The sequence below is a fragment of the Rhinopithecus bieti genome, unplaced genomic scaffold, assembly GCF_001698545.2.
Source record: "Rhinopithecus bieti isolate Rb0 unplaced genomic scaffold, ASM169854v2 scaffold_19459, whole genome shotgun sequence".
In the NCBI taxonomy this organism is placed as follows: domain Eukaryota; kingdom Metazoa; phylum Chordata; class Mammalia; order Primates; family Cercopithecidae; genus Rhinopithecus; species Rhinopithecus bieti.
In genome coordinates this window covers 112,722-137,028 of record NW_016809864.1, presented here as the reverse complement: position 1 = coordinate 137,028, position 24,307 = coordinate 112,722, and the positions used below count along the sequence as shown (strand labels likewise).

The 24,307-nt window shown below is 40.7% G+C and overlaps 1 protein-coding gene across 2 annotated transcripts in view; it reads left to right on the top strand.

Moving 5' to 3' along the window:
* The window catches only part of GRIN2A (glutamate ionotropic receptor NMDA type subunit 2A), a 443,108-nt gene that overhangs the window by 347,551 nt on the left and 71,250 nt on the right, over positions 1-24,307 (top strand). For both annotated transcript variants that reach the window (XM_017890721.1, XM_017890720.1), the window contains exons 7-11: positions 3,262-3,430; positions 3,564-3,717; positions 10,193-10,318; positions 14,722-14,951; positions 21,954-22,114. In XM_017890721.1, the coding sequence (XP_017746210.1) occupies positions 3,262-3,430; positions 3,564-3,717; positions 10,193-10,318; positions 14,722-14,951; positions 21,954-22,114 (840 nt within the window). The remainder of the gene's footprint in view (positions 1-3,261; positions 3,431-3,563; positions 3,718-10,192; positions 10,319-14,721; positions 14,952-21,953; positions 22,115-24,307) is intronic.

Genomic DNA, 24,307 nt, shown 5'->3' with positions numbered 1-24,307 from the left:
GGCCAACAGCGACCAGAAAGAAAAAGAGAGAATTCGATTTTGACACGTTTTTCAGAGCCGTGTATACCGAGAAGGAAGTAGTATCTGGACATTCCATCAACTTTAGTGTACTTAGGACACATTTCTATCATATTTGTGGCAGTTTGAACTCTAGCCCAACCCCCTCCATTCTGGGTAATTGGTGGAGATGGAGCTGGCACATACCCCATGACTGTACAGTGTTGAGGTCACTAATCATCACATGTAAATATACAGAGATGTGGCCTCCTACTACCCCCACGCTAAGGATGCTGGATCACAGCAGGTCATCCAGCCTCTAGGCAAGAGAGTAAAGTCTCTATGGTGGTCTGGGCTGACAGAAACAGAGTGGTTGAGTACAAATCACTGACAGGATGTAGGTGTGGGGTGCAATGGTGAAGAGAGTGATTCAAAACAGGCGGTCTTTGATCCTGAGATAAAGGAAAGCATTGATAAGCAGGTGTCATTTACAACCCACTTCTGTTACTCAAAGTTGTGTTTTCCCACTTGAGTATGGTGGCTCACACCTGTAATCCCAGCACTTTGAAAGGCCAAAGTAGGAGTATCACGAGGCCAGGAGGTCCAGGCTGCAGTGAGCCATGATCGCATCACTGCAACCCAGTCTGGGCAACAGAGCAAGAGTGTGTCTCTTAAAAAAATTCTTCTGTCAAGTCTGCCTACCTTCATGGATATAGAGATGATGCGTATCATATAAATCAATGTTGTTTGATGTGTGTGTGTTGTCAATTACATAAGTAGTATGTACTTACTAGATAATTTGGGGAAAAAACCCTAAAAATATAAAAAAGAAAACATGTTTTTCACCATTCCAAAATAGCTATGCTTGCTTCTTTCTTCCTTCCTTCCTTTCTCTTTCTCTTTCTTTTTCTTTTTTCCTCCCTTCCTTTCTTTCCCTCCCTCCCTCTTTGTCTCTCTTTCTCTCTCTCTTTCTTTCCTTCTTTCTTTTCCTTTTTCTCTTTTCCTTCCTTCCTTCCTTCTTTCCTTCCTTCCTTCCTTCCTTCTTTCGTTCCTTCTCTCCCTCCCTCCCTGCCTTCCTCCCTCCCTCTTTTTCTGTCTCCTTCTTTCTCTCCCTTTCTTTCTTTTCTTCCTTTCTTTTCCTTTCTTTTCTTTTCTTCTTTCTCTCTCTCTCTCTCTCTCTCTCTCTCTTTACTTTCTTCCCTTCCCTCCCCTCCCCTTTCCTCCTCTCCTCTCCCCTCTCCTTTCCTTTCCTTTCTTTCCATAGAGTCTCACTCCGTCACCTAGGCTGGAGTGCAGTGGTGTGATCTTGGCTCACTACAACCTCTGCCTCCCAGGTTGAAGCTATTTTTATGCCTCCTACATAGCTGGGATTACAGGTGCATGCCAGCATGCCCAGCTCATTTTGTATTTTAGGAAAATACAGTTTCTCCATGTTGGCCAGGCTGGTCTCAAACTCCCAACCTCAGGGGATCCACCCAACTTGGCTTCCCAAAGTGCTGAGATTACAGGAAAGAGCCACTGTGCCTGTCCTATGCTTCATATTTCATTGTTTTTCCATACAGTTATTTCATAAGCTCATCTGCTTTTATATAGCTGTGATTATTCTGTTTGTACTACTGTGTAACCTACTTCTTTCATATGACATGGAAACATAAGAATTTTCCTGTGATGATGTTGGATTTCCATAGACATCACTTTAGTGCTTAGGTAACACTCCAGTGTGTGGATGTGCCAAAACTGGGATATTCAAACAGAGAACATATTCATGAAATGCATGACTCAAAGACAGGGTTGAGTTAATGGGATGTCTATTAATCAAGCATATTGCCCAGAAAGGCCTTGATCTTATGTGAGTTGTGTAAGTACTTTTTGCTATCAGTTGGATAGACCGGTATTTCCTTTCTTTTCTCTCTCTCCTTCCTTCCTTCCTTTTCCTTCCTTCCTTCCTTCCTTCCTTCCTTCCTTCCTTCCTTCCTTCCTTCCTTCCTCCCTCCCTCCCTCTCTCCCTCCTTCCTTCCTTCCTTTCTTCCTCCTTCCTTCCTTTCTTTTCTCTTTCTTTCCTTCTGTCTGTCTCTCTCTTTCTTTCCTTCCTTCCTTCCTTCTTTCTTTCTTTTCTTTTCTTTCTTTCTCACTCTTGTCACCCAGGCTTGAGTGCAATGGCATGATCTTGGCTCACTGCAGCCTCCGCCTCCTGGGTTCAAGTCATTCTCATGCCTCAGCCTCCTGAGTATCTGGAACTACAAGTGCCTGCCACCATGCCTGGCTAATTTTTGTATTTTTAGTAGAGACAGGGTTTCGCCATGTCAGCCAGGCTGGTCTTGAACTCCTGACCTCAGGTGATCCACCCGCCTTGGCCTCCCAAAGTGCTGGGATTATAGGCGTAAGCCACCATACCCAGCCTCCTTTCTTTTTGAAGGTATTTTTCTGGTTTGCAAGGGTGTCCTTTGAATATGTCTTGTTCAGGTGAATACAGCGAGGTGGCTGGTTCAAAACAATAAGTATAGCCTTGGTAGAGTATACAATAGCCTTTAAGATAGCTTAAATTTTAATAGGGCTTTTACCTGATCAAGGACTTTGTTTTTAGAGGTGTTTCCTTTTATACTACATGTCACATATGTGGATAGGGAAGACATTATTAATGAGCCCTCGTGTAACATTTGGCTCTATCAAGAGAAGTTCGGTCCACAAACTCAGGCATGGAATAGAACCCAGGTCTCCTGATTCTTGGTTGAGGTGTTCTCTGGGTACCTTCACTTCTCCCCTTTGGTTTCAAGCCTCTGTAATTATAAAATGAAGCAAAACTCTGCTTTCTCTGAGAATTTAACATCCTCCTCTCTTCCATTCTCTAATAAGTTTTTATGACTCAGTTTAGATCAGATGACTAAACTCTAATCTAAAATCGTATATGTTATAAACTCTTAAAATTTAAGAGTTGGTAATTTTACCTGTTTAATGGGTATACAAATATCACCTAATTCAGAAAATGTCATGGAGATTAATTCAACAATTAGTATAAAGCCTTTAGGATAGTGCCTAGCAAATAGTAATTACTCAGTATGTGTTAGCTCTTGTCATGATAACTGCTATAATTAAGGACACTTTCTGCTTTTGCTGTCATATACTCACTGTGGGTCCTTGGGAAAGCCACTTCCCCTTTTTAAACTTCAGTTTACTCATCTGAAAAATAGGAGAAGAGTACAGCTAATGATTGTGAACAAACCTTCCAGTGCTAACATTCTGTGGTCCTGGGATTTTTCTTTACAGCAATTCAACCAATGAGGGGATGAATGTGAAGAAATGCTGCAAGGGGTTCTGCATTGATATTCTGAAGAAGCTTTCCAGAACTGTGAAGTTTACTTACGACCTCTACCTGGTGACCAATGGGAAGCACGGCAAGAAAGTTAACAATGTGTGGAATGGAATGATCGGTGAAGTAAGTTATCTTTCATCCCCTGGACTCTTATTCAGACAAAGTGCCTGCAGTCCTCAGGAATGTTGGCAGGAAAAGTAAAGGTACTGTTCTTCTTCTTCTTTTCTTTTTCTTATTTTTTTTGCCTTGCATCCAGGTGGTCTATCAACGGGCAGTCATGGCGGTTGGTTCTCTCACCATCAATGAGGAACGTTCTGAAGTGGTGGACTTCTCTGTGCCCTTTGTGGAAACGGGAATCAGTGTCATGGTTTCAAGAAGTAATGGCACCGTCTCACCTTCTGCTTTTCTAGGTGTGTGAATTTCATAATGACTATTGCTTTCCTATAAGGAATTGTAGGAAATCTTGTTTGCTCAGAGGATGGTACCGGAAAGGAACTTCTTCAGTTCCGTTTGGCCATGGCAGCATTTGAATTATCCTATGAGAGGGTTAGGCCTTGTGTCCCTACCCAAATCTCATCTGGAATTGTAATCCCCAGCTGTTGGGGGAGAGACCTGATGGGAGATGACAGGATCATGGGGAACGTTTCTCCCATTCTGTTCTTGTGATAGTGAGTGAGTTCTCACGAGATCTGATGGCTTAATAAGGGGCTTTTCCCCCTTCGCTTCACTTCTCTCACGTGCCACCATGTAAGACGTGCCTGCTTCCTCTTTTGCCGTGATTGTTAGTTTGCTGGGGACTCCCCAGCCATGTGGAACTGTGAGTCAATTAAACCCCTTTCCTTTATAAATTGCCCAATCTCAGACAGTTTTTTTTTAGATGGAGTCTAGCTCTGTTGCCCAGGCTTGAGTGCAGTGGTGTAATCTCAGCTTACTGCAGCCTCTGCCTCCTGGCTTCAAGCGATTCTCCCACCTCAACCTCCCCAGTAGCTGGGATTACAGGTGCCCACCACCATGCCTGGCTAATTTTTGTTTAGAGATGGGGTTTCACCATGTTGGCCAGACTGATCTCAAACTCCTGACCTCAAGTGATTCTCAGGCAGTTCTTTATAGCAGCATGAGAGTAGACTAATACATCCTAATTCACTCCCCTCCATCCCCAGTTCACATCTTTCATTTGTCTTAAACTTGGAAAAAGCTGCTGAAAAAAATATGATCACATATTCAGATACTGGTCTTGACTCTGTAGAATGTAAATTAATAGATATATTGCTTAGAATCTTGAAAACATTTAAAAAATAAACCTGTCTGTCCACAGTTAATTTAAACCAGCTCATAAACCTTTATTCAGCATCTACATACCCATCCTCCATCCCACAAAGAACGGCAGTCATTTATTTGCTCGATGTAAGAGTGGAAATAATGATGACTGTACAATGATTTATGCCAGTATTCTGCTAATAGAAGTAGTCTGAAAAGTATATGCTGATTTAAAATTAATCAAATCATATTTTAATTGTGACTACCCATTAAGCCAAATAGTTTGTAAAGAAGGACATTCTTTTGATTTTTTTAACCGTTTCATAAATTTATGTCTTCACATAAAAGTTTTTTTTTTTAATCAAGAAAGAGCTATATTTTCTATCATCTGCTTTTCTCTAGCACTCGGACTGTATTGGGTAGCCTGGCTAGAGTAGTTGAAACTTCATGGAACATAGTAAGGCATTATTTTTGTCTTTAAAGGAAAGTGTTGTATTAACTGTTTGGTTATCATAAATGACTTTTGACCATAACTATCTTGTTGAATATAATGAAATTCAGATCACTAATTCCCCCTTGGCACTTCCATATAAGTGGGGTTGTCCCAAATTAGGGAAGGTTAGGACAAACCTGAATCTCTGGAGGAAAACTGAGAGGGGCAAAATATTATATATTTAATTTTTTAAAAATTTCAATAGCTCAGGGGTACAAGTGGTTTTAGGTTATATGGACGAATTATATAGTGGTGAGGTCTGGGCATTTAGTGTACCTGTCACCTAAATAGTGTACATTGTAAGTAATTTTTCATCACTCATCTCCCTCCCATCCTCTCCCTTTTTGAGTCTCCAGTGTCCATTATATTATTTGTGTGCTTTTCATACCCATAGCTTTGCTTTCATTTAGAAATGAGAACATGGAGTATTAGATTTTCCATTCCTGAAAACCCATCCCCTAGTTCACATCTTTCATTTATCTCAAACTTAGAAAAAGCTGCTAAAAAATAAGATCACATAAATAGATACTGGTCTTGACTCTGTAGAATGTAAATTAATAGCTATATTGCTTAGAGTCTTGAAAACATTTTAAAAATAAACCTGTCAGTCCACAGTTAATTTAAATCAGCCCATAAACCTTTATTCAGCATCTACATACCCATCCTCCATCTCACAAAGAACAACAGTCATTTATTTAGATGACTAGCAAATATTTAGGATGATGGCCTCCAGTTTCATCCAAGTTGCTGCAAAAGACGTTGCATCATTCTTTTTTATGGCTGAATAGTATTCCACAATGTATATATACCACATTTTCTTTATGCCGTCATCAGGTGATGGACACATAGGTTGATTCCATATCTTTGCAATTGTGAGTTGTGCTCTGATGAACATATGTATGCAAGTGTCTTTTTGATATAATGACTTCTTTTCCTTTGGGTAGATACCCAGTAGTGAAATTGCTGGATCAAATGGTAGATCTACTTTTAGTTCTTTGAGAAATCTCCACCCTGGGAAAACAGTTATATTAAGGTCAACTAACTTTCTTATATTTTCCAGAGACAAAATAACTTTATCTCTTAAAGCAAATTGTAAACTCAAACCAAATTATGGACACCACCTCCAAGCCCATTGTCTTATTCTTCCACTGTCTTCATTTATATGTAATGTTAGCATCCAGTGAAACTTTTGTGTTTCATTCTCTTCAGTGAAATATTGACTAACAGGATTTTGGACACTGCCTTACATTCAGAGCTCTATGGATTTACTGTTTTCATTTTCGATAATCCATTTAAGCTGTTAAAATCCTTGCCACTCTCTGGATTTGATTGTGTACTAGTTGCTTCAATTTTTGTAACCTTTGTTGGAGTAATGTGGACCCTGACAAATACCTCATTATGTTCCTTTTGTCCCTCTGTCTGACATGGATTCAGATACTCATATCTTAATAAGAGAGCCTCACTATGCCAGGAACAATGCAACCAGCTGATACTGACAACACATGCAGAATCTTAATAATTCTTAGGTGGACATTCACTAAGTTCACCTAAGAATTTAGGTGGACTCTTTAGTCACTCCTAGTCATGTTTCCCCTCGTTCCCTTTCAGTCTCTTTGGCAGGAATCCTTTGCCCTGGAGGTTAAGAAAGGGTTAGAGGAAGTGAGTTCATTGATCAAAATGGAAAGAAATTGTTTCTTTTTTTAGAAAAAAATATTGTATTTCTTTAGTGAGCTAGAGAGAATTCTTTTCCAATTCAGTCAGAGAGAAAAAAATATCAATTGGCTTGTCTTATGAAAATGGGTCGCTAATATTGAATCTGGCCTCAATCCAGTTTCTCTAGATTTTTATCTTACTTGCATTTGTAAAACATTTCTATAAAAAAGTCAAGTATTTTGCTAAATTTAGCAAAACCTCTCTTTCCCCACACTTTTCCTGCTGCATTTTGTAAAGTAAAATAAATTGTAACCAGAGGAAACTATTTTCAAAGCTGTTTTACACAGTAGGCTTAATATTTTTCCTAGTCACTAAATTACATCCTTATTTGATTGACTGTGCACCCCCTTGTTTACGGTCATTATCTACAGATTTTGAAAGTCATAATGAACCATGCTAAGCTACATTTTTCCATTCACTGGCTCAGTCATCTGAAAGAGCCAAAACATTCAAAATCTGATTGTATTGCTCTTCATTATTTCCTATTCTCTCTCCTCCCCAAACTCCATTAACTCATGTCAGAAGCACTTGCAGGTAATGCCTCTAAGCTTTTGTGTAAAATGTAACCAGTGGCTCTTCAAGGACAGAGATGGCATCTCCTGTAATATTTCTATCTAGCTAATTCTGAAGACTTTCCAAACAAGTTGGATTCTTTGATCCAAAGAAACGCTGACCTGGTATCTCCTCGATTGCAGTTCCTTCATGGACAAATGCTGAATCTGTTTTAAGCCATTAGAGGATGTAATAGAGAGTTATTTAAACTGTTTCTGGGTCACTCCTTAGACACTGTAGACATGGCTTTAACGATGTTCTCATGTTTTTCTTTGTTTTGGAGCGTGTGTCTGCACGCATGCATTCACGTGTGTGGTATCTTTGAATAGCAACATTTCGGGGCAGTCATACATACTTACTTTACTAAAACCATAGTACTGCAGCATATCTGTGCTGTGCTCACAAGTTAAGGAACAGATGTGGTCAGTTCCAAGTGGCGAGACATCTGGGATCAGTTGCTTCATCAGTTTCCGCCTGATTTTCTGACTGGTGTGTTAGTGACAAGTATGCACCTGCCGAAAAAAGTTCACTGCAGGTTTACAGTTTCTTGCATGCACATAGGATAATTCAGTTATGGTCCCTTCTAATGTTTAAAAATAATGTTTTCACAGCCTGCAGAGAAATAGAAGTTACCAGATTAATAAATGTGCTTTTTCAAAAACCATCATGCCCTTTTCAGAACCATGGACAGCGTATTGTTGCCCCAGTATTTCTGGCTTTAATACTGAAATCAAACAGCTATTCCACTCAATATATTGTCATGTATTGTGTGCCTCACACACGAACAAACACTTTCATGTATATACCCATTTACTCGTCAAAATGATCTTCCTCCGATAAGACACACTATGCAACTCAGAGAATTATTTTATCTCTATTCTTGAATATGAAGTACTTTTAAATCTCCTAATCATTTATTTATCTAATTTCCTTTTTGGATACAACTCAGTATTAAAGTGCTGTTATTTCAGGGACATAATATTGTTTATTACTCAAGCTAAATTTAAAATAAATTTCAGTTGCAGTCTCCTTGATTTCTTGGAGCACATCTTGTGTTACTTAAGTTGTGTTACCTGTTGTTTTTAATATATTTGCACTATCAAACTGCATTAGAAAGCATTCCTTACAGCTTTTAAATTATCCAATATAGCCAAAGTTAAGTTCAGACATATTAGTTTCTTGTTATACATTAAGCTCATTAAATTGGATTTTGTGATGACTTCTGTGTTAAGTAGTCATACTCTAATAAGAAAGTGGCCTGCTATCAACCTAGTTCTTTATTATTATAAGTAGCTTCATTAGGAAAACAATTTTAAATAATATGTTTACTATTCAAGAGGTATTATCGGACTTAATTTAACCCTCAGAAAATATTTGCTTATGAGGAAAAGGGTTTTAAGTTCATTGGTGTCTATAGGCAGTTTCTTCCCCATGATACATTCAGGTGGAGATGTATTCATTTTAAAAATTTATTTTCTCTTGATTTGTAGCAAATCTTAACTTAACTTAACCACTAAGAAGATTTCCAACAGGGTGGAATCTGAGACGTTTCTGTGAGTGACTTTACTGTGATACAGTAGTCCTTTACATTTGCATAAATAAAATGGCTTCAGTCAGCTAATTTTCATATCCTCAATAAAGTTGAATAGAAATCTTATTTTACATAATATTTCTTACCTTTCTAGAGTGTTATAAGACTTAGAGCCTTATGACTTGGCCTGCCCTTCTGACGCATCCACCTACTGCTTAAGTTACATGCAAATGAGCTGATGAAAACTACTTTAAGTGGAAATAACCATCTATCCATCTACTATTTTATTACCTCTACCCTTTAAGTGATGCTTTTTTTATTGAATTATCATGTGAAGATAATATTCTCAATTGACTTTCAATTGCGTTTAAGGCTGCTACCAACATCAACAAGATTAATAAAGCATAGCAATCTCATCTGTCTGAGGCAGAAGGTGAAATGGAGAGTGTGGTAGATTATAACTTTCCAATATTTCTGTCATCCATGATTTTATGATTCTTTTCCAACAGGTTATAATTCTCCCCTTTATTTTCAGAATTCCCTGCATATCATCTTTCTAGCATGAAAAAATAAAAATGAAAATAAAAATAAAAACCACAACAATTTGCAGGAGCCTATGGTTAACTATTAGGGCCTAGTCTTCTTTTTTTCTTCCTAGCTTTAGCCCCCTGGATGGTTCTATAATTGTGAAGGAACCTATGGTCAGTCTATCTGCATTCTAACTTGCTCCCTCTTTCTTATCACTCTTTTTTCTTCTGATTATCCTTGACCTAATTTGTAAAATGTCCTATGCTCTTGTCTATTTTTATTATATTATATGCAATCTTATACCTCAAATATTTTGTAGAATAAAAAATGATTTAAATTGATGAATAAAAAATGACTGGCTGGCCAGGAGCAGTGGCTCATGCCTATAATCCCAGCACTTTGGGAGGCCGAGGTGGGCAGATCACCTGAGATCAGGAGTTCAAGACCAGCCTGGGCAACATGGCTAAACCCTGTCTCAACTAAAAATACAAAAATTAGCCAGGTGTGGTGGCATATGCCTGTAGTCCCAGCTACTCGGAAGGCTGAGGCAGGAGAATTGCTTGAATTTGGGGGTAGAGGTTGCAGCGAGCTGAAATTGTACCACTGCACTCCAGCCTGTGTGACACAGTGAGTGAAACTACATCTAAAAAATAAAAATAAAAATAAAAAACGATTAGCTTCTTTTGAAGGATCAGATTCAAATTAGAGAAAATATTTTTGGTGAGCCTGCAAATGGATGTCTGCGCTTCCTGCTGGAAGTGAGGAAGAGATAATTGACCACTTTTCCATTCCTCCATCTGTTTATTTGCAGAACCATTCAGCGCCTCTGTCTGGGTGATGATGTTTGTGATGCTGCTCATTGTTTCTGCCATAGCTGTTTTTGTCTTTGAATACTTCAGCCCTGTTGGATACAACAGAAACTTAGCCAAAGGGAAAGGTAAGGATACCTTCATGAGCATGATTCAATGTTGATGCAATTTCATTTACCTTTAATGAACATTTCAGGTTTAGAATACATTACTCTAGACCAGGCGTGGTGGCTGACGCCTGTAATCCCAGCACTTTGGGAGGCCGAGGTGGGTGGATCACGAGGTCAGAAGTTCAGAACTAGCCTGACCAGTATGATAAAACCCATCTCTACTAAAAATACAAAAATTTGCTGGGCATGGTGGCACACACCTGTAATACTAGCTACTCGGGAGACTGAGGCAGGAGAATCGCTTGAAACCAGGAGGCAGAGGTTGCAGTGAGTTGAGATTGTGCCACTGCACTCCAGCCTGAGTGACAGAGCGAGACTCCATCACACACACACAGAAAAGAATATACTGCATTGGTGTACCATTGTACGAATGGTGTTTGGTCACTGATATTACTTGTAATGCCAGAAAAGTATGGTTTATGTCCTTCGACTGAAGGATAAAACAGAATGAAATATTTTAATCTTGTTATCACCTGAAGTCGATAGTTGTTAGGTGGAAACCACTGATGTTCAATTTGTTGGGAAAGCAGATTTGAAGAAGCTTTTCTGGCAATTAATTTAAAAGATGCATGTCAAAAGAAATGCTAAAATTGTCATGGGTTTCAACTTCAGTCTATGCAAAGAAAATGACTTTATAAAATCTAGTTTAAGAGCATTCCTCAAACTACTGAATCAATTTACATTAGTTTGACAATAAATATAACTATGAAGTGATATCTTTCCCCCTAGAGTTATATTTTCCTCTCGGTGGTGCCAAGAGGAAATTAAGTGTGCTAAGACCAAGTGCATTGATCTTAGTGCACTGTAGTTGATAAAGGGACAATCGGTAGATAGGAAATAAAATTGGGAGGCGTTCGTTGGCTATAACTCATTAAAAGAACCCTACTCTAGCCAGGGTTTATGTCATACACATTATGCCATTTTGAGTGGGCTTTCCTCAGTGGGCACTACCTTCTAAGTGGGTGTTATCAGAAAAGTGTCAGGACCAAATATCTTTCCCAAAAAACGACTTGATATGGTAGAGGATGGAACTTGAAGTCTCATATCCCCCCAGAAGCAGAGCACTTTAATGTGATTGATACATATTCTTTTTACTTGGATGTTTTAATGTTGGAAACAGTCAACAGGGCGTGGGAATCTATTAGGAACCTGGTTTTATTGAAATCTTTCAACTTCTTCCTCACCATTGAAGAGTGGTGATTACCACATAAACCATCTTCAATCAACCAAATACTAAACAATGCTATAAATAATGTTGTTGTGTTTAATGGGAGAGTGCAGGCCTTCATTTAAAGGGTAACTTAACCACTAAGAAGATTTCCAACAGGGTGGAATCTGAGACGTTTCTGTGAGTGACTTTACTGTGATACAGTAGTCCTTTACATTTGCATAATCAGGGCTTGTGCTGTTGTGAATTTACACATTTATCTGATGAATATTTATCAAATGGGTACTATGTGCCAGGAGGCACTATACTGCTGCCAGAGATAATGTGGTAAATCAAATAGAGATTTTCTTTCAGGGAGTTTAGAATTTAGTTGTGAAAATAACATGTAGACACACAAATTAATAATCACAGATTATAATAAATACCAAGAAGAAGAAGAAGAAAACATAGTAACATGATAGTGATGGGGTGCAGACACTACGTTAGATAAGATGGTCAGTGGGAAAGGATGTTCATTGAGCTAGGACCTGAAGGGTGACATACGATTGTATCTGTGAAAAACAGTTACAATCATTTCATGTAAAAGGAACAGCAAGCAGAAAGGCTGAAATTAATCTTGAGGTGTTCAAGGAACAGAAAAAGGCCGAGGCTCATGCTTGTTATCTCAAGGCTTTTTGAGGCCAAGGTAGGAGGATTGCCTGAGGTCAGGAGTTTGAGACCAGCCTGGATAACATAGCAAGACCTCATTTCTACAATCAATCCATCAATCAATCAATAAGTAAGCCAGGCATGATGATGTGTGCCTGTAGTCCCAGCTACTCAGAAGGCTGAAGTAGGAGAATTACTTGAGCTCAGAAGATTGAGGTTGCAGTGAGCTATGATCACACCACTGCACTCTAGCCTAGTCAGCAGAGCAAGACCCTGTCTCTCTTAAAAAATAAAATAAAAAGACATCAGTGAATGAGGGAGACAATAGTATAAGACGAAATCAGAGAGATAGGCAATTGACCATGGTAAGCATGTCAGACTTCCTTCAAAATACAATGGAGGAGGCCAGGCACAGTAGCTCATGCCTGGAATCCCAGCACTTTGGGAGGCTGAGGTCGGCAGATCACTTGAGGTAAGAAGTTCGAGACCAGCCTGGCCAATATGGCAAAACCGCATCTCTACTAAAAATACAAAAATTAGCTGGGCGTGGTGGTATGCTCCTGTAGTCCCAGCTGCTCGGGAGGCTGACACAGGAGAATCCCTTGAACCCGGGAAGTGGAGGCTGCAGTGAGCCGAGATTGTGCCACTGCACTGCAGCCTGAGTGACAGAGCAAGTCTCCATCTCAAAAAAAAAAAGAAAAAAAAAAAAAGGGGGGGAGAGAGGACATACATGTACAGAGCAAAAAAGCCACTGGGGCTGCTCTATCCAGATAGTGTGTGGGGACGACAGTTGGAAGCAGGGACGGGGAGAACAGTTAAGAAAGTGTCACTTTTTCCAAGAGAAAGGATTGCAGTGACTTGGAACTGGTCAAGAACAATGAAAATACAGATAAGCAGGTAAATCTGAGTTGCACTTTGGAAGGTGAAAACGACCCACAGCCCATCCTGTGCAATACGTTCTCCTTTGACTGAAGCATGCCAGAAAGACTATTGTAAAGGACGGCATCAGTTGTGCAAACTCCTCAGCCCTTCCATTCTCTCCAGGCTCTGTTCCCAGCTCATCTGCTGTGGCAGCTCTCGGGAAATGACAGTTTCTTGTTTTTTTGTACAAAATGGTTTTCTGTTACATTTCACTGCACTTTATGGGAAAAGTTATATGGCCCAGTAATAGTATTCATGAATCAAGAATTCCTAGAAGTCTTGGACCGATCTATCTGAACTGCCTACATCTGATTCCCAAGTAGCTGTCATTTCTGATCAACGTGCATCCCTAAAAAAATTAAGCAGTTCATAAAGTTGACAGGATTAACTCTAAGTTTCCCCCAAGAATTTCCTGCCTCTTGAGAATAAGCCCAGAAGATCATAAAACTAGCCAAATAGAAAGAGGAGAGATTGAGAATATGAGAATTAACTACATTCTCTTTAATGGGTTGTGTCGTGGATATTATAAGTACTGCTGTAGCCTGGGTTTGGCCTCCAACGTGCAGAGAGCTTGCTTTTCCTAGGCTTCCTGCCCAGCACTTTGTAACTTCCATTAATGTGAATTTGCTTCTGCCACTTTATTTATTGCCCACTCTGCTTGCATTGCCAGGTGACATCTGAGTAGATCATTTTTTCATACCTTCATTTACTTAAATGACACAAAAGTTAACCTCCTGTTAAAGGAAAATCTTCTTCCCTATGAAGTGAGGGCATAAATTGATTTCTTTTCCTCGTGCAAAACAAAGACTTGAAAACCCTAATATGTGTGTTTTACAGCCTGCATATGTCCCATCTCCATGAATTTTGGCATGTTGTTCTGTCTCTTTAGTTAAGTCTGTTGCAAGGAACATTTAAGAATCTTAAAAGGGCTGCATAGCTATTGCGAGGATATACTGGAAAAAGTGCTGTGATATGACATCAGTGTTCGTTTTCGATGCCCCTGCAATGAAATGTCTTCCATCTGTGAAGTGTTGGAAGAATTAAGATCTATTGTTCCAGTCCTTAATGTCTCCATTTGGAGAGGGTTTTAGTTTGGTTTAATTCTTATGTTGTGCACACTTTACATCTGAGTTTGAACAGGAGCAATTGCTAGGGACAATCGGATTAGAATACCAAACATCAGTCCTGCTAAATTGCATGGTTCCTATACGATAGCACATCCGATGAATTTGGAAGCAGTCCCCATGCACACATTTTTGTCAGGCTCTCTTTATGCTTATTAAGAAGGTTGGTTTCCTCACATGGGAATCAAATCCAAATTTAAAACAGGTCATAACACTACTTCTTATTCAAACCTCCATTTTGCATAAGCATTTTCGTTTCCTTTCTTTTTTTAAAGAAATGTGGCAAAAATCCAGTTGGATAGAAATGTGAGAAGAATGCTAATTTTTAAAGAAAAAATAAGTTATTGTGGTTCTAGGGCAATCACAGGACACAGCTATGATATAATTCCATCTTCCGGCAACCTTCAGTGTTGCTGGTGGCTGCTGCATGGTTCTCATACACATACAAATAGATGTTTTTTTTCAGAAAATGCTGAGAATGTCCTTTTTGTCATCTGCAGCACCCCATGGGCCTTCTTTTACAATTGGAAAAGCTATATGGCTTCTTTGGGGCCTGGTGTTCAATAACTCCGTGCCTGTGCAGAATCCTAAAGGGACCACCAGCAAGATCATGGTATCCGTATGGGCCTTCTTTGCTGTTATATTCCTGGCCAGCTACACAGCCAATCTGGCTGCTTTCATGATCCAGGAGGAATTTGTGGACCAAGTGACTGGCCTCAGTGACAAAAAGGTAAGGCCACCTTGCTTTCATCTCTATCTGAGGGTTGGTCTTAACTGCTCTCCTTTCAGGAGGAAGAGATCCGGGTGCCTCTCATTGAGATCCATCAACTCTAATACACAAAAACCAGAAGGTTTTTTTCCCTTTAACTCAAATTGGCATCTTTCTTATAGTTTTTGAAACACAACCTTAAGCTTAGCTTTCCTAGAGCTAAAAGATTCCAGATCGAATTTGGAAGCATGGTTTCCCCGAGTGGTCGTGTTTCCTGTTTATATGATCTTTCTGATGATGCTCGTGAATGGCCTGTGACTCAAGTGCTTAGGTTGAAATTCATCCTTTCGAAAGTGTGATGTTGACGAAGGCCCATTTGCCTGGATGAGAAGAAATTGGGGTGAAGGAGCACTGTAGGCTGTGAGTACCTCATCTATGACATGAAAAAAAGTCATCTCTAAGCCCTACCCAGAGATAAAGTTGTCTGACAGCTCCTCTTTTCCATACAGCCAAATCAGTCTCAGCGTCAGCGCTTCTGACTCACCTGAAATGTCTTCAAGGCACACAAAAGGAGCAGAGAGGTTTTCTTTTTTTTTATTTTTAATTTCCCACTGGTTCCTTCTACTCAGATATATCGCTAATCTTCCCTCATGGGGCTGTACTTCCCACAGCAGTAAGACAGGAGTAAAAACACCTGCTCTCTCATTCTCCACTGAAATGAAATGTAACAAGGGTTGCAGGGTTTGAGTAGCTATTCAGAAATGCACATTGAGGAAGAAAAGAGGTAAACTGGGTGCATCCTCCTATTGAGACTTTAGTTCAGGAAACATCCTGACTTGCTATTGAGACTTTAGTTCGGGAAACATTCTGACTTGCTAAGCTCAGCAAGTGTTGAGATTGCAGCACCGCAAAGATTTTCTGTTCCGTGTGTGGGGGGATAATTTGTCTCTCATTATAAAACCTCACTAACATATCTGGTTGACATAAGTCTACATATATCCTTTTGGCATTCATCAACAAACTGCTGAATAGAAAAATCAATCCATGGAAAGCTTTTACAGCTTATCCATGGTACACACTGTGATTGAAAGAATCTTGTCAAGAGAGCTGATGAGGGGTTGGGGTTAAAGATGGAATCATTTCCACAGAGGCATGAGAGTGGCTCGCCTCTCTCTGATGGTTTCTGATTGAGGCTTGAGTAAGGGTCGCTCTACTGACCATGGCACACAAAGCCCTGTGTTATCTCACCTGCGCCCACATTGCCTTCCTCTTGCTCCATCCCTGTCACTAAGTTGATTTTCAGCTCAGTGTCCTTGTGCCTCTTATGCCCTCTGCCTAGAATGTTCTTCCCCAATCTTCTCATGGTTGGCTCCTCCTGGAATTTCAGGCCTTAGGGAAGACATGACCTCCTCAGGGAAGTCTTTCCTGGCACTGTAATAAACTTGGCAGAATGAGCTCAGGTTCCCAAGAAACGTAAATTCTAGTAGGAAAAAATAAACAGTACACAAGTAAACATCAGGGAAGAAACAAATTTGGAAATTTGGGGCAGGAATAAGTATAATAAAGTAGATACAGCTGATGAGACTAAAATTGTCTGGGGGAAGAGAACCTCAGGAATGTAGTTTGACAGAGTTGTTTTGCACTTAGGAGGTGCTCAGGACATTCTTGTTGGGTGAATGAATACTTGCTGGGTGAATGGTATACTGGACACTGTGCATACCCCACCTGGATCTCCCGGGATCCCTTTTGCAGCCCTGTGTGCCCAGCCCTACCTTTCCATGCTTTGCTGACAAAGCCTCACTTCAGGGATCCCCAGCGGACCTTTGCCTTGGGGCACCGGAATGGTAAATGCCTGGCAATTTAAGTTCCCTCAGTCTTTGTGGTCACCTGTAACCAAAGACTAATCGGTGTGAGAATACAAAGGCCCAGCTATTCCCTCACTTTGAAGCAGGAGAAACTTTAAGGTACGAATCACACCCTCTGGAGCTCCCTGCAGAACTGGACTAAGATGGAGACTTGACCTTAAATCAGACCTTCGGTTTCTCCCTGTTCTCCAGTCTTTCCTAACTATCCTGCTCCCCTGCTGACTTCTCCTGGAACCCTTTACTAGTAAATCATGCTCACCCCCAAATCCTTCACTTGGGGTCAGCTACTGTAAGATCCCCGCTTAAAGCAGGTGGTATCTCAGAGGCAGCAGATAACGCACTGCGTTTAGAGTCAGAAAAGTTGCGTTTCCTCTCTGCCTGTTTCCTCTCTGCCACTCGCCAGCCATATAATGCTTTTAAAGCCATGTTGCCTCACGGTGCCTGCTTTGTCTGCTCTATACATTTGGGAGTCACAGTTGCAGTGAGGATGAAAGAAAGCCACATATGTAAATGTGCCTTGTAGCATATGAATCCCTCTGCAGACGCAAAGTGCTATTATGCAACTCCGTCGCCTTATGGGATCAAAAGTGCAATTCCTAGAGGTGATGGGAGGTATAGTGGAAGCAGCGGGAAGCCATGTCCTGGAAGAGAGGATTTTTCAAGAAAGTGATTGGCAGCATATTTTGCTTTTTGTTGCTATTTTCAAAGGCAAGATGGGGAAAATCCTCTCTACATAGTTTTGGGTCTAAATAACATGACCACTTGTGGGAAAACTAATTAAAACCACTGATAATTTGACTGACCTTCACTGACTTGGAAACACCCGGTAACAGACACCATATCCTCAAGAGACACAGCTCAGTTTCCATGCTCAAAGCATTAGAGGCAAGTTGATAGCTCTTTTAATTAAATGTTTGATACAATGAGATAAACAGCAAAATTCCTGGAGTAAATAAGCTAAATGCTCCCAGAAGATTAATAGAAGATACACCAAGAAAGTCTGCAAAATAAAAAATCTATATTGAATCAATTTATTGTACACTGTGGTTGGTTTTTTGTTTTTTGTTTATCATGAATACCTGTGTAACAACTCAGGTTTACAATGCTTTTAAGCCATTAGTCCTTGCTGTGAAGAATCGTATTGGAGCCCATGGTGCGCTCAGATGAGCTGGGACTGAAATTATAAATAGGTGAATTCATGGGTAAGATGCTTCCCTAGGAATTATTAAGAGAAAATTACAATGTTGATAGGGATGCTTTCCAAAATGTTGGGAATTACTCTGATAGAGGAAATCCATCTCTGGGAGGCAGATTTATGTTGTGGAAAGAGCAACATCATGTTTGGGGTCAAATGGACCTGGGTTCAAATCCTGCCCTTGCCATATGATTGGCCTTCTGTATGTCAATATCCCCCTAGGCTTAATTTCCTGTAAAAGAGAAGACATTATCTCCTTTCTGGCAAGGTTGATAGGAGGATTAGAAATAATCCTCACACCATGCCTGGCACATGGTAGATGATCCTGTAATGTGTTATTTCCTTCTTCTACCCTCCTCCTTTCCACTCCCCCCTCTCATTCCTCCCCCTCTCCTTTCTCTTTGCCTCCCTTCTCCTCCTACTCCTTCCATCATCTTCATCATCGCCTGACTCGAACCATTCTTGGCTTCTGGGGCCTGAAATGTTATTGCACTGAGTTGGTCTTTTGTGACAACCAATGGAGGGAATTGAGGGAACTTCTCTCAGTGGATGAGCCCAGGAATGTGTTCTCAAGGAGCCGTGCTGTCTCTGGGCACTGTGCTGCTGCTGCTAAGTGGCCCCAGTCCAGGCAGCCAGGCCTCCTCCCAGCTCATCCTCTCTCTGCTCAAGGACACACCTGCTTGCTGCTCACATCAAGAAGCACGTGGGACTTCACCAACAGAAGACTGTACTAGAAATAGGGGCTCCAGTTGCCAGATGTCCCTTATTTACAGGCACAGAAGACAGATAGATATTTTTAATAAATGTGTAGCTTTTGGTTCATAAAAAAAAAGAAAAAATGTCTTGGTTAATTGCTGCATTTTTCTGGAAATTTTATCTCCAAGTGTTGCCTCTCTACCTCCTCCATCATCAAATGCTTGCCATGTTTTAGTCACTCGCATGACCTTCAGACATGCCTCCATATTGGATGGAAAAAAAATTAGAAAATAATCCTCTGTTCTCCAAACTGTAAGGAGCCTGGCTTCATTGTTTGGCTGAAATGATGCGTGGGTAACAACAGGTGATCTATCCCAAGCATTAGAGGATGCCAGGTGTTCTTTCAGGCACTTTAAGATTTGTTGCAAAAGCAATCTCCAATTTACAGATAGAGAAGTTGTGGCTCAGGAGCTTAAATGGTTGCTCCAAATGGTGCAGTTTCTAAGCAGCAGATGAGAACCTGAACTTGTCTCCTCTAAGTCCAAAGCCAGGTGAAACCAATTAACCTACACAGCAAGGGAACCCTGCAGAGAAGCCAGGGGAGTTCCTCTTGACCTCGGATACTGTGATTACATTGTTCTGTGGTCTTGCTGACGATGAAGACCTGTGTCCTTCCTCTTCCTTTGCTAAAGCCCATATTGGTTTCTTTCTGCTTGCACGTGGAACTCTCTGGGAGAAAGTCTTGCTAGGAATCATTCTCATAGGAAGCCCGGAGTGTGTCCTGGATGTTGACCCTGGGACTTAAGAGTTGAGCCATCCTTGCCCCTCACTGTTTTCATGCTGTAGGTCATGACTCTTTAGTGAGCCATGAAATTAGTCTAAGGATTGCAGAGATTTTTTAAAAAATAGAACATAATGGATAACCTCAGAGTACATCACAGAAAGAATGAGTTCTGTGAAATTTTGTGCGTGTGTATGGAGTGGTGATGGGAAACGTATTGTGAGTCATGCTTTAAAAAGTTTGACAGTCTTTAGTCTAGTGGAAAAGATTTCTGGAGCTTGGTGTCAGGCTGAATTTTGTGTGGGTGATGGTACTATCCAGGCCAGAGAAGCGCGGAAACCATCACAGAGACTGAATATCTGTCTCTCTCACTGCGCAACCCAGAGGCAGGGAAGAAAGTGAATTTTTAAAGACCTATGCAGCTCCTCTGCAACAGATGGGGAGTGAAGTGGAAGGCATTTAGTCAAATAGGCCATCTCCGGATGTCTCTGGAGATTGGGAACGGCTGCTACAATGAGATTTATGAACAGCATTATTCCCTCTCTCCTCCCAAGCAGGCGGCTGCCATGAGGATGAGCCTAGACTTGGCCTTTTAAACTTTTGGTGATGAGTTAAGGCACTGTTTGGCAGAGTGACTGCAAAAAGCATTTTCCTGTTCACCTACACACACATGCACACATGGACGCACATACTCCCAGGACAAGGCACGCCCTGGCAGGAGGATCTCATTTGTCCAATGAATGGCCACTTCTCCCAAATCCAGTTATGACTGCTTATTAGGTAGCGGCATGCCTAATTTAGGGAAAACGATTTTCAACTGAAAATTTTAATTAACGGTGAAATGAGGTGTGAGTCTGGAAAAAAGAATAATGTTTCTAGCTGGTCTGACTGTTGGGTAAATCTGGATGCTTACCCTGGCAGTTCTTGGTTCCATGGAAGAGACACTGGTCTGGAAGTTAGAGAGACTGTCTGCTGCATTGTGGTCCTGGTTCTGACACTGATTTTCTGGGTGTTCTTCCCCTCCTGGGGTCTTTAAATCTTTATGTCTAGATGAGGAGAGAGTCGCTAGCAATGGTCTCTGAGGAACGATAGAGTTAAGACCTCCGCCTGCGGTCAGACGCATCCAGGTTTGAATTCTGGGCCACTGCTTGGTAGTTACATAATTTTAAATCAGTCACACAACCTCTCTGAGCCTCAGTTTTCTCATCTGCAAGAAGGGGCCTCTAAGATTAACCACCTGGCATGGTTTTGTAAGGATTAAATGACCTGATGTTTGTAAAGTTCTTGGCATAGTGCTGGACCCGACGAGGTTCCCAAAAACTGTTAGTCATTGTTGTTATTACTTTCTAGTTCCAGAATTCAATATTTCATAGAAAAGTGAGGTTCAGGTTCCTTTTTCACTCATAATGACAATAACAAAAGGTAATCATAAATTTATTTTTGAATGCTTCCTGTGGTCCAGACGCTATTCCAGTTACTTGACAAACGTATGTTGAGATCTTCCTGGTGGCCCCCAATTCTACAGATGGAAAATAAATGGAGGCAGCATGAAGTGAATGTGTTATCTAGGGTTCTGCAGCTTGTGTGTGATAGAATCTGATTTTCCAACCAGCCAGTTCGAGCTCCCACTTATAACCACAGCCCGGTGCCATCTCTAGTGTTTAGCTGTATTTCTGGAACTCAGATCCAGTTTTCTTGACTTCGACTCTGATTGAGTCACCTGAAACATTGAAGTGGTAGACAGACAGAATCATCCAGTCCATCGGGGAAGACTGGTGATGCATGGACTACAGGCCTTTCTGGGGGGCTTGAGAGCTGAGTGCTGGGCATCCCTGAAAGCTAAAGATCAACAGGGACTCTGGCTCAACAAGTATTCATGGAACCTGCCATGCACTGGCAATTATGCCTGCGGAATATTAGGCACTAGATAAATAGTGCCTGCAGGAGTGAATGAATGACTGAGTAAGTGGAGAATGAATGAGTGGTAACATATAGTCATTTTCTGGGTGAGGTGAAGGTAATTATAAATGGAGTTTAGAGAAGGGAGTGATTGGTGGAGATCACAGAAAATTTCATCATGAAGCGGATAAATGGGCTGGACTAAGGTATTACCTTAAGTTCAGCTCATTCAGCATTTCTAAGCACTGACTGTGTGCCTAACACTGTGCTAGTCTCTATAATGGCACTGAAAAGTTCAACTCAACAAGTATCTATGGAGCACCCAGCCAGGCCCTGTGCTAGGACCTGAGCAATAGTACAGAAGAAAACAGATGCTGGGTCCACCCTCCTGGAGCTCACAGACCGACTGAAGATGTGATTAAGTAGAAAGAAAGACCAAAAAGTAACATTTTATTGTCATCCTGCCCTAATGCATGTGTTTAACTCCTAACACCAGACGAAATGATCACTGATTTCTTATTTGTTCTCTCCTCCCTCTCCTCCCTTCTTTTCCTGCTCTCTCTCTTCCTTTCTCGTTCCCTCTCCAGTTTCAGAGACCTCATGACTATTCCCCACCTTTTCGATTTGGGACAGTGCCTAATGGAAGCACGGAGAGAAACATTCGGAATAACTATCCCTACATGCATCAGTACATGACCAAATTTAACCAGAAGGGAGTAGAGGATGCCTTGGTCAGCCTGAAAACGGGGTAAGGATGGCAGTTTCCTTTTCTCCACAGGTCTGCGGGTGATAAACCTTAGAGAAACTGACTCTTGGCATGCCTCAGTTCTTATCTGCTCCCATTGTTGTATTTCTGGAGAGTGACTGTGGTCCAGATGGGCCCCAGTTGAGGGCTGTTTTTGTTAATCTAATGAGCATCCCAGGTTTCCTTCTGAGTTGGGTTAAGAAAAAGCAAATCCAGGATGCTTTGAAATGCACAGAAACAGAGGGGTATCTTAGACTGATAAAGAAGTTTGTCCAACTCCATAGGATATTTTAACCAAATAGAAAGATCCAAGAAGGCTGAGAGTTTAAAGTAGTGAAAACAAAGATTTTTATCTGATTTTAGGTAGGAGGTTTTCTGGGAGTGCTGAGCAGTAGCTTGCTAGTAGGAGCTTTATGAAAAAACTAACTGTATAATATTGATGAAAGAGAAAGCAAAGATGGGAGAAAAGCAATGAGAACTCAAATCATTCAAGTTACAGCTAGCATTCCTGTGTGTCTGTTGGCATTGTGGAGTGTAACACAGACTCCATAGCTGAAGCTGTAAAGAAAAGATAGCACAGGGGTTAGGAGTTTAGACTTCAGAGAGAGAGTTTCTCATGCTTCATAGCCTCATACCTAAGATGGGAATAATAATAGGACCTAAGAGAGAAAATCTGATGGAAAGCATTTTGGATGGGAAATAGACAGTACCTAAATGTGAGTGTTGTTATTTATTGTAAAGATTAAATTCTATTCCGTGGACTCTTCCGAAAAGTCGGGAATGCATGAAATCCATTTTAGAAAGGATTAAATTCAATAAAAATGATTTTATTTTCAATAACAGAGTTGTTTAATGAGGGGATTTTGATTATCCAGAAAATTAGCTCATACGGGGCATTTCAGTTGTCACAGATTCCTGCATGGAAACGTGACTGCAGGTGTATTCTCCTTGCAGCTTAATAAATAACCTCCTCTCCGGCTATTCTGCAAGCCCATTGTGAAGGCCTTGCTGCTGGCTTTGTGTCTGGTAGGGGGAGACAGAGGCCCCTCTGAAGCATCAAAGCCCGGATTTCTGCATAGAAATCCTGGTCATTTTGGCTGTGAGCATTCTGCGCTTTCAGTCTGTGCCTTTGGAATCTCTTTGGCATCTCAGCAGGGGCTGGGAGAGCATTTATTTAGAAGCCGAGTCTATGATTTCTGAAAACTCATTCCCCAGTGCTCATTCTGGCTTGGAATGATTTCTTTAAACTTTTGAAGTATAACAAAAATGCAGAAAATTCACAAATATTAAATATGCTGCATTATGGCTTTGTAGAAACCGATCATCCAGGTCATCAATCCCTGGAACCCCACCCCACACCCTCTTTCAGTCAATATCTTCCACCCGCCTCCTGCACTTCTAAAGCTGTAGATTCTTGGTGCCTGCTATTTTAACATAGAAATAAAGCCACACTCTTTTCTTTTTTGTCTTCTTTGGCTCAACATTGTGTTTGCAAGATTGTTGCATGTAATTTCAGTGCTTTCATTCTCATTGTTGGAACACACCACACATGGATGTCTCTCTCCTAATCTTGTTGGACATTTGGGTAATGTCCTGTTTTGGGGCTACTATGAATAACGCTTCTTTCATTAATGAGTGAGTGAATTTCTCTTGGTATACACCAAAGACTGCAGCTGCTGAGCCATAGAATATTTGTGTCTTCCACTTTCATAGATACCAGAAAAGATCCATTGTTGATGACTTTACAGTTTAGCCATGGGGTTGGGATTTTTGTTTGTTTCCATCGAGGTCTTTTAATCAACATATACTGTCATTTTGGACAGACCATGAGTGCAAATGCAGATGATAATGGTTGGAGACAATGGTTGATGCCTAGCTGACTTTCTCTCCCTCCATCTATTAATCAGAGTACAAAATGGGTTGTTTTCTTTCTTTTTCAATCTTTTAAAATATAATAGCGAAAAAAAAAAGAGAAAATGGAAACCATTCGTGACCATAAATTGTACAAATTGTTTTCTGGAAGCCATATAATAATTGTAACATCCATCTTAGAAAACTTGGGCAGATGGCAGATTCACTCTATACTCAATCTCCTATGTGGGGGATGCTTTGCATTGTTACTTTAAACTCAGAAACTAGAGCTGAAGGAGTACAAGTATTTTTTTTTTTTTTTTTTTTTTTTTTTTTTTTTTTTTT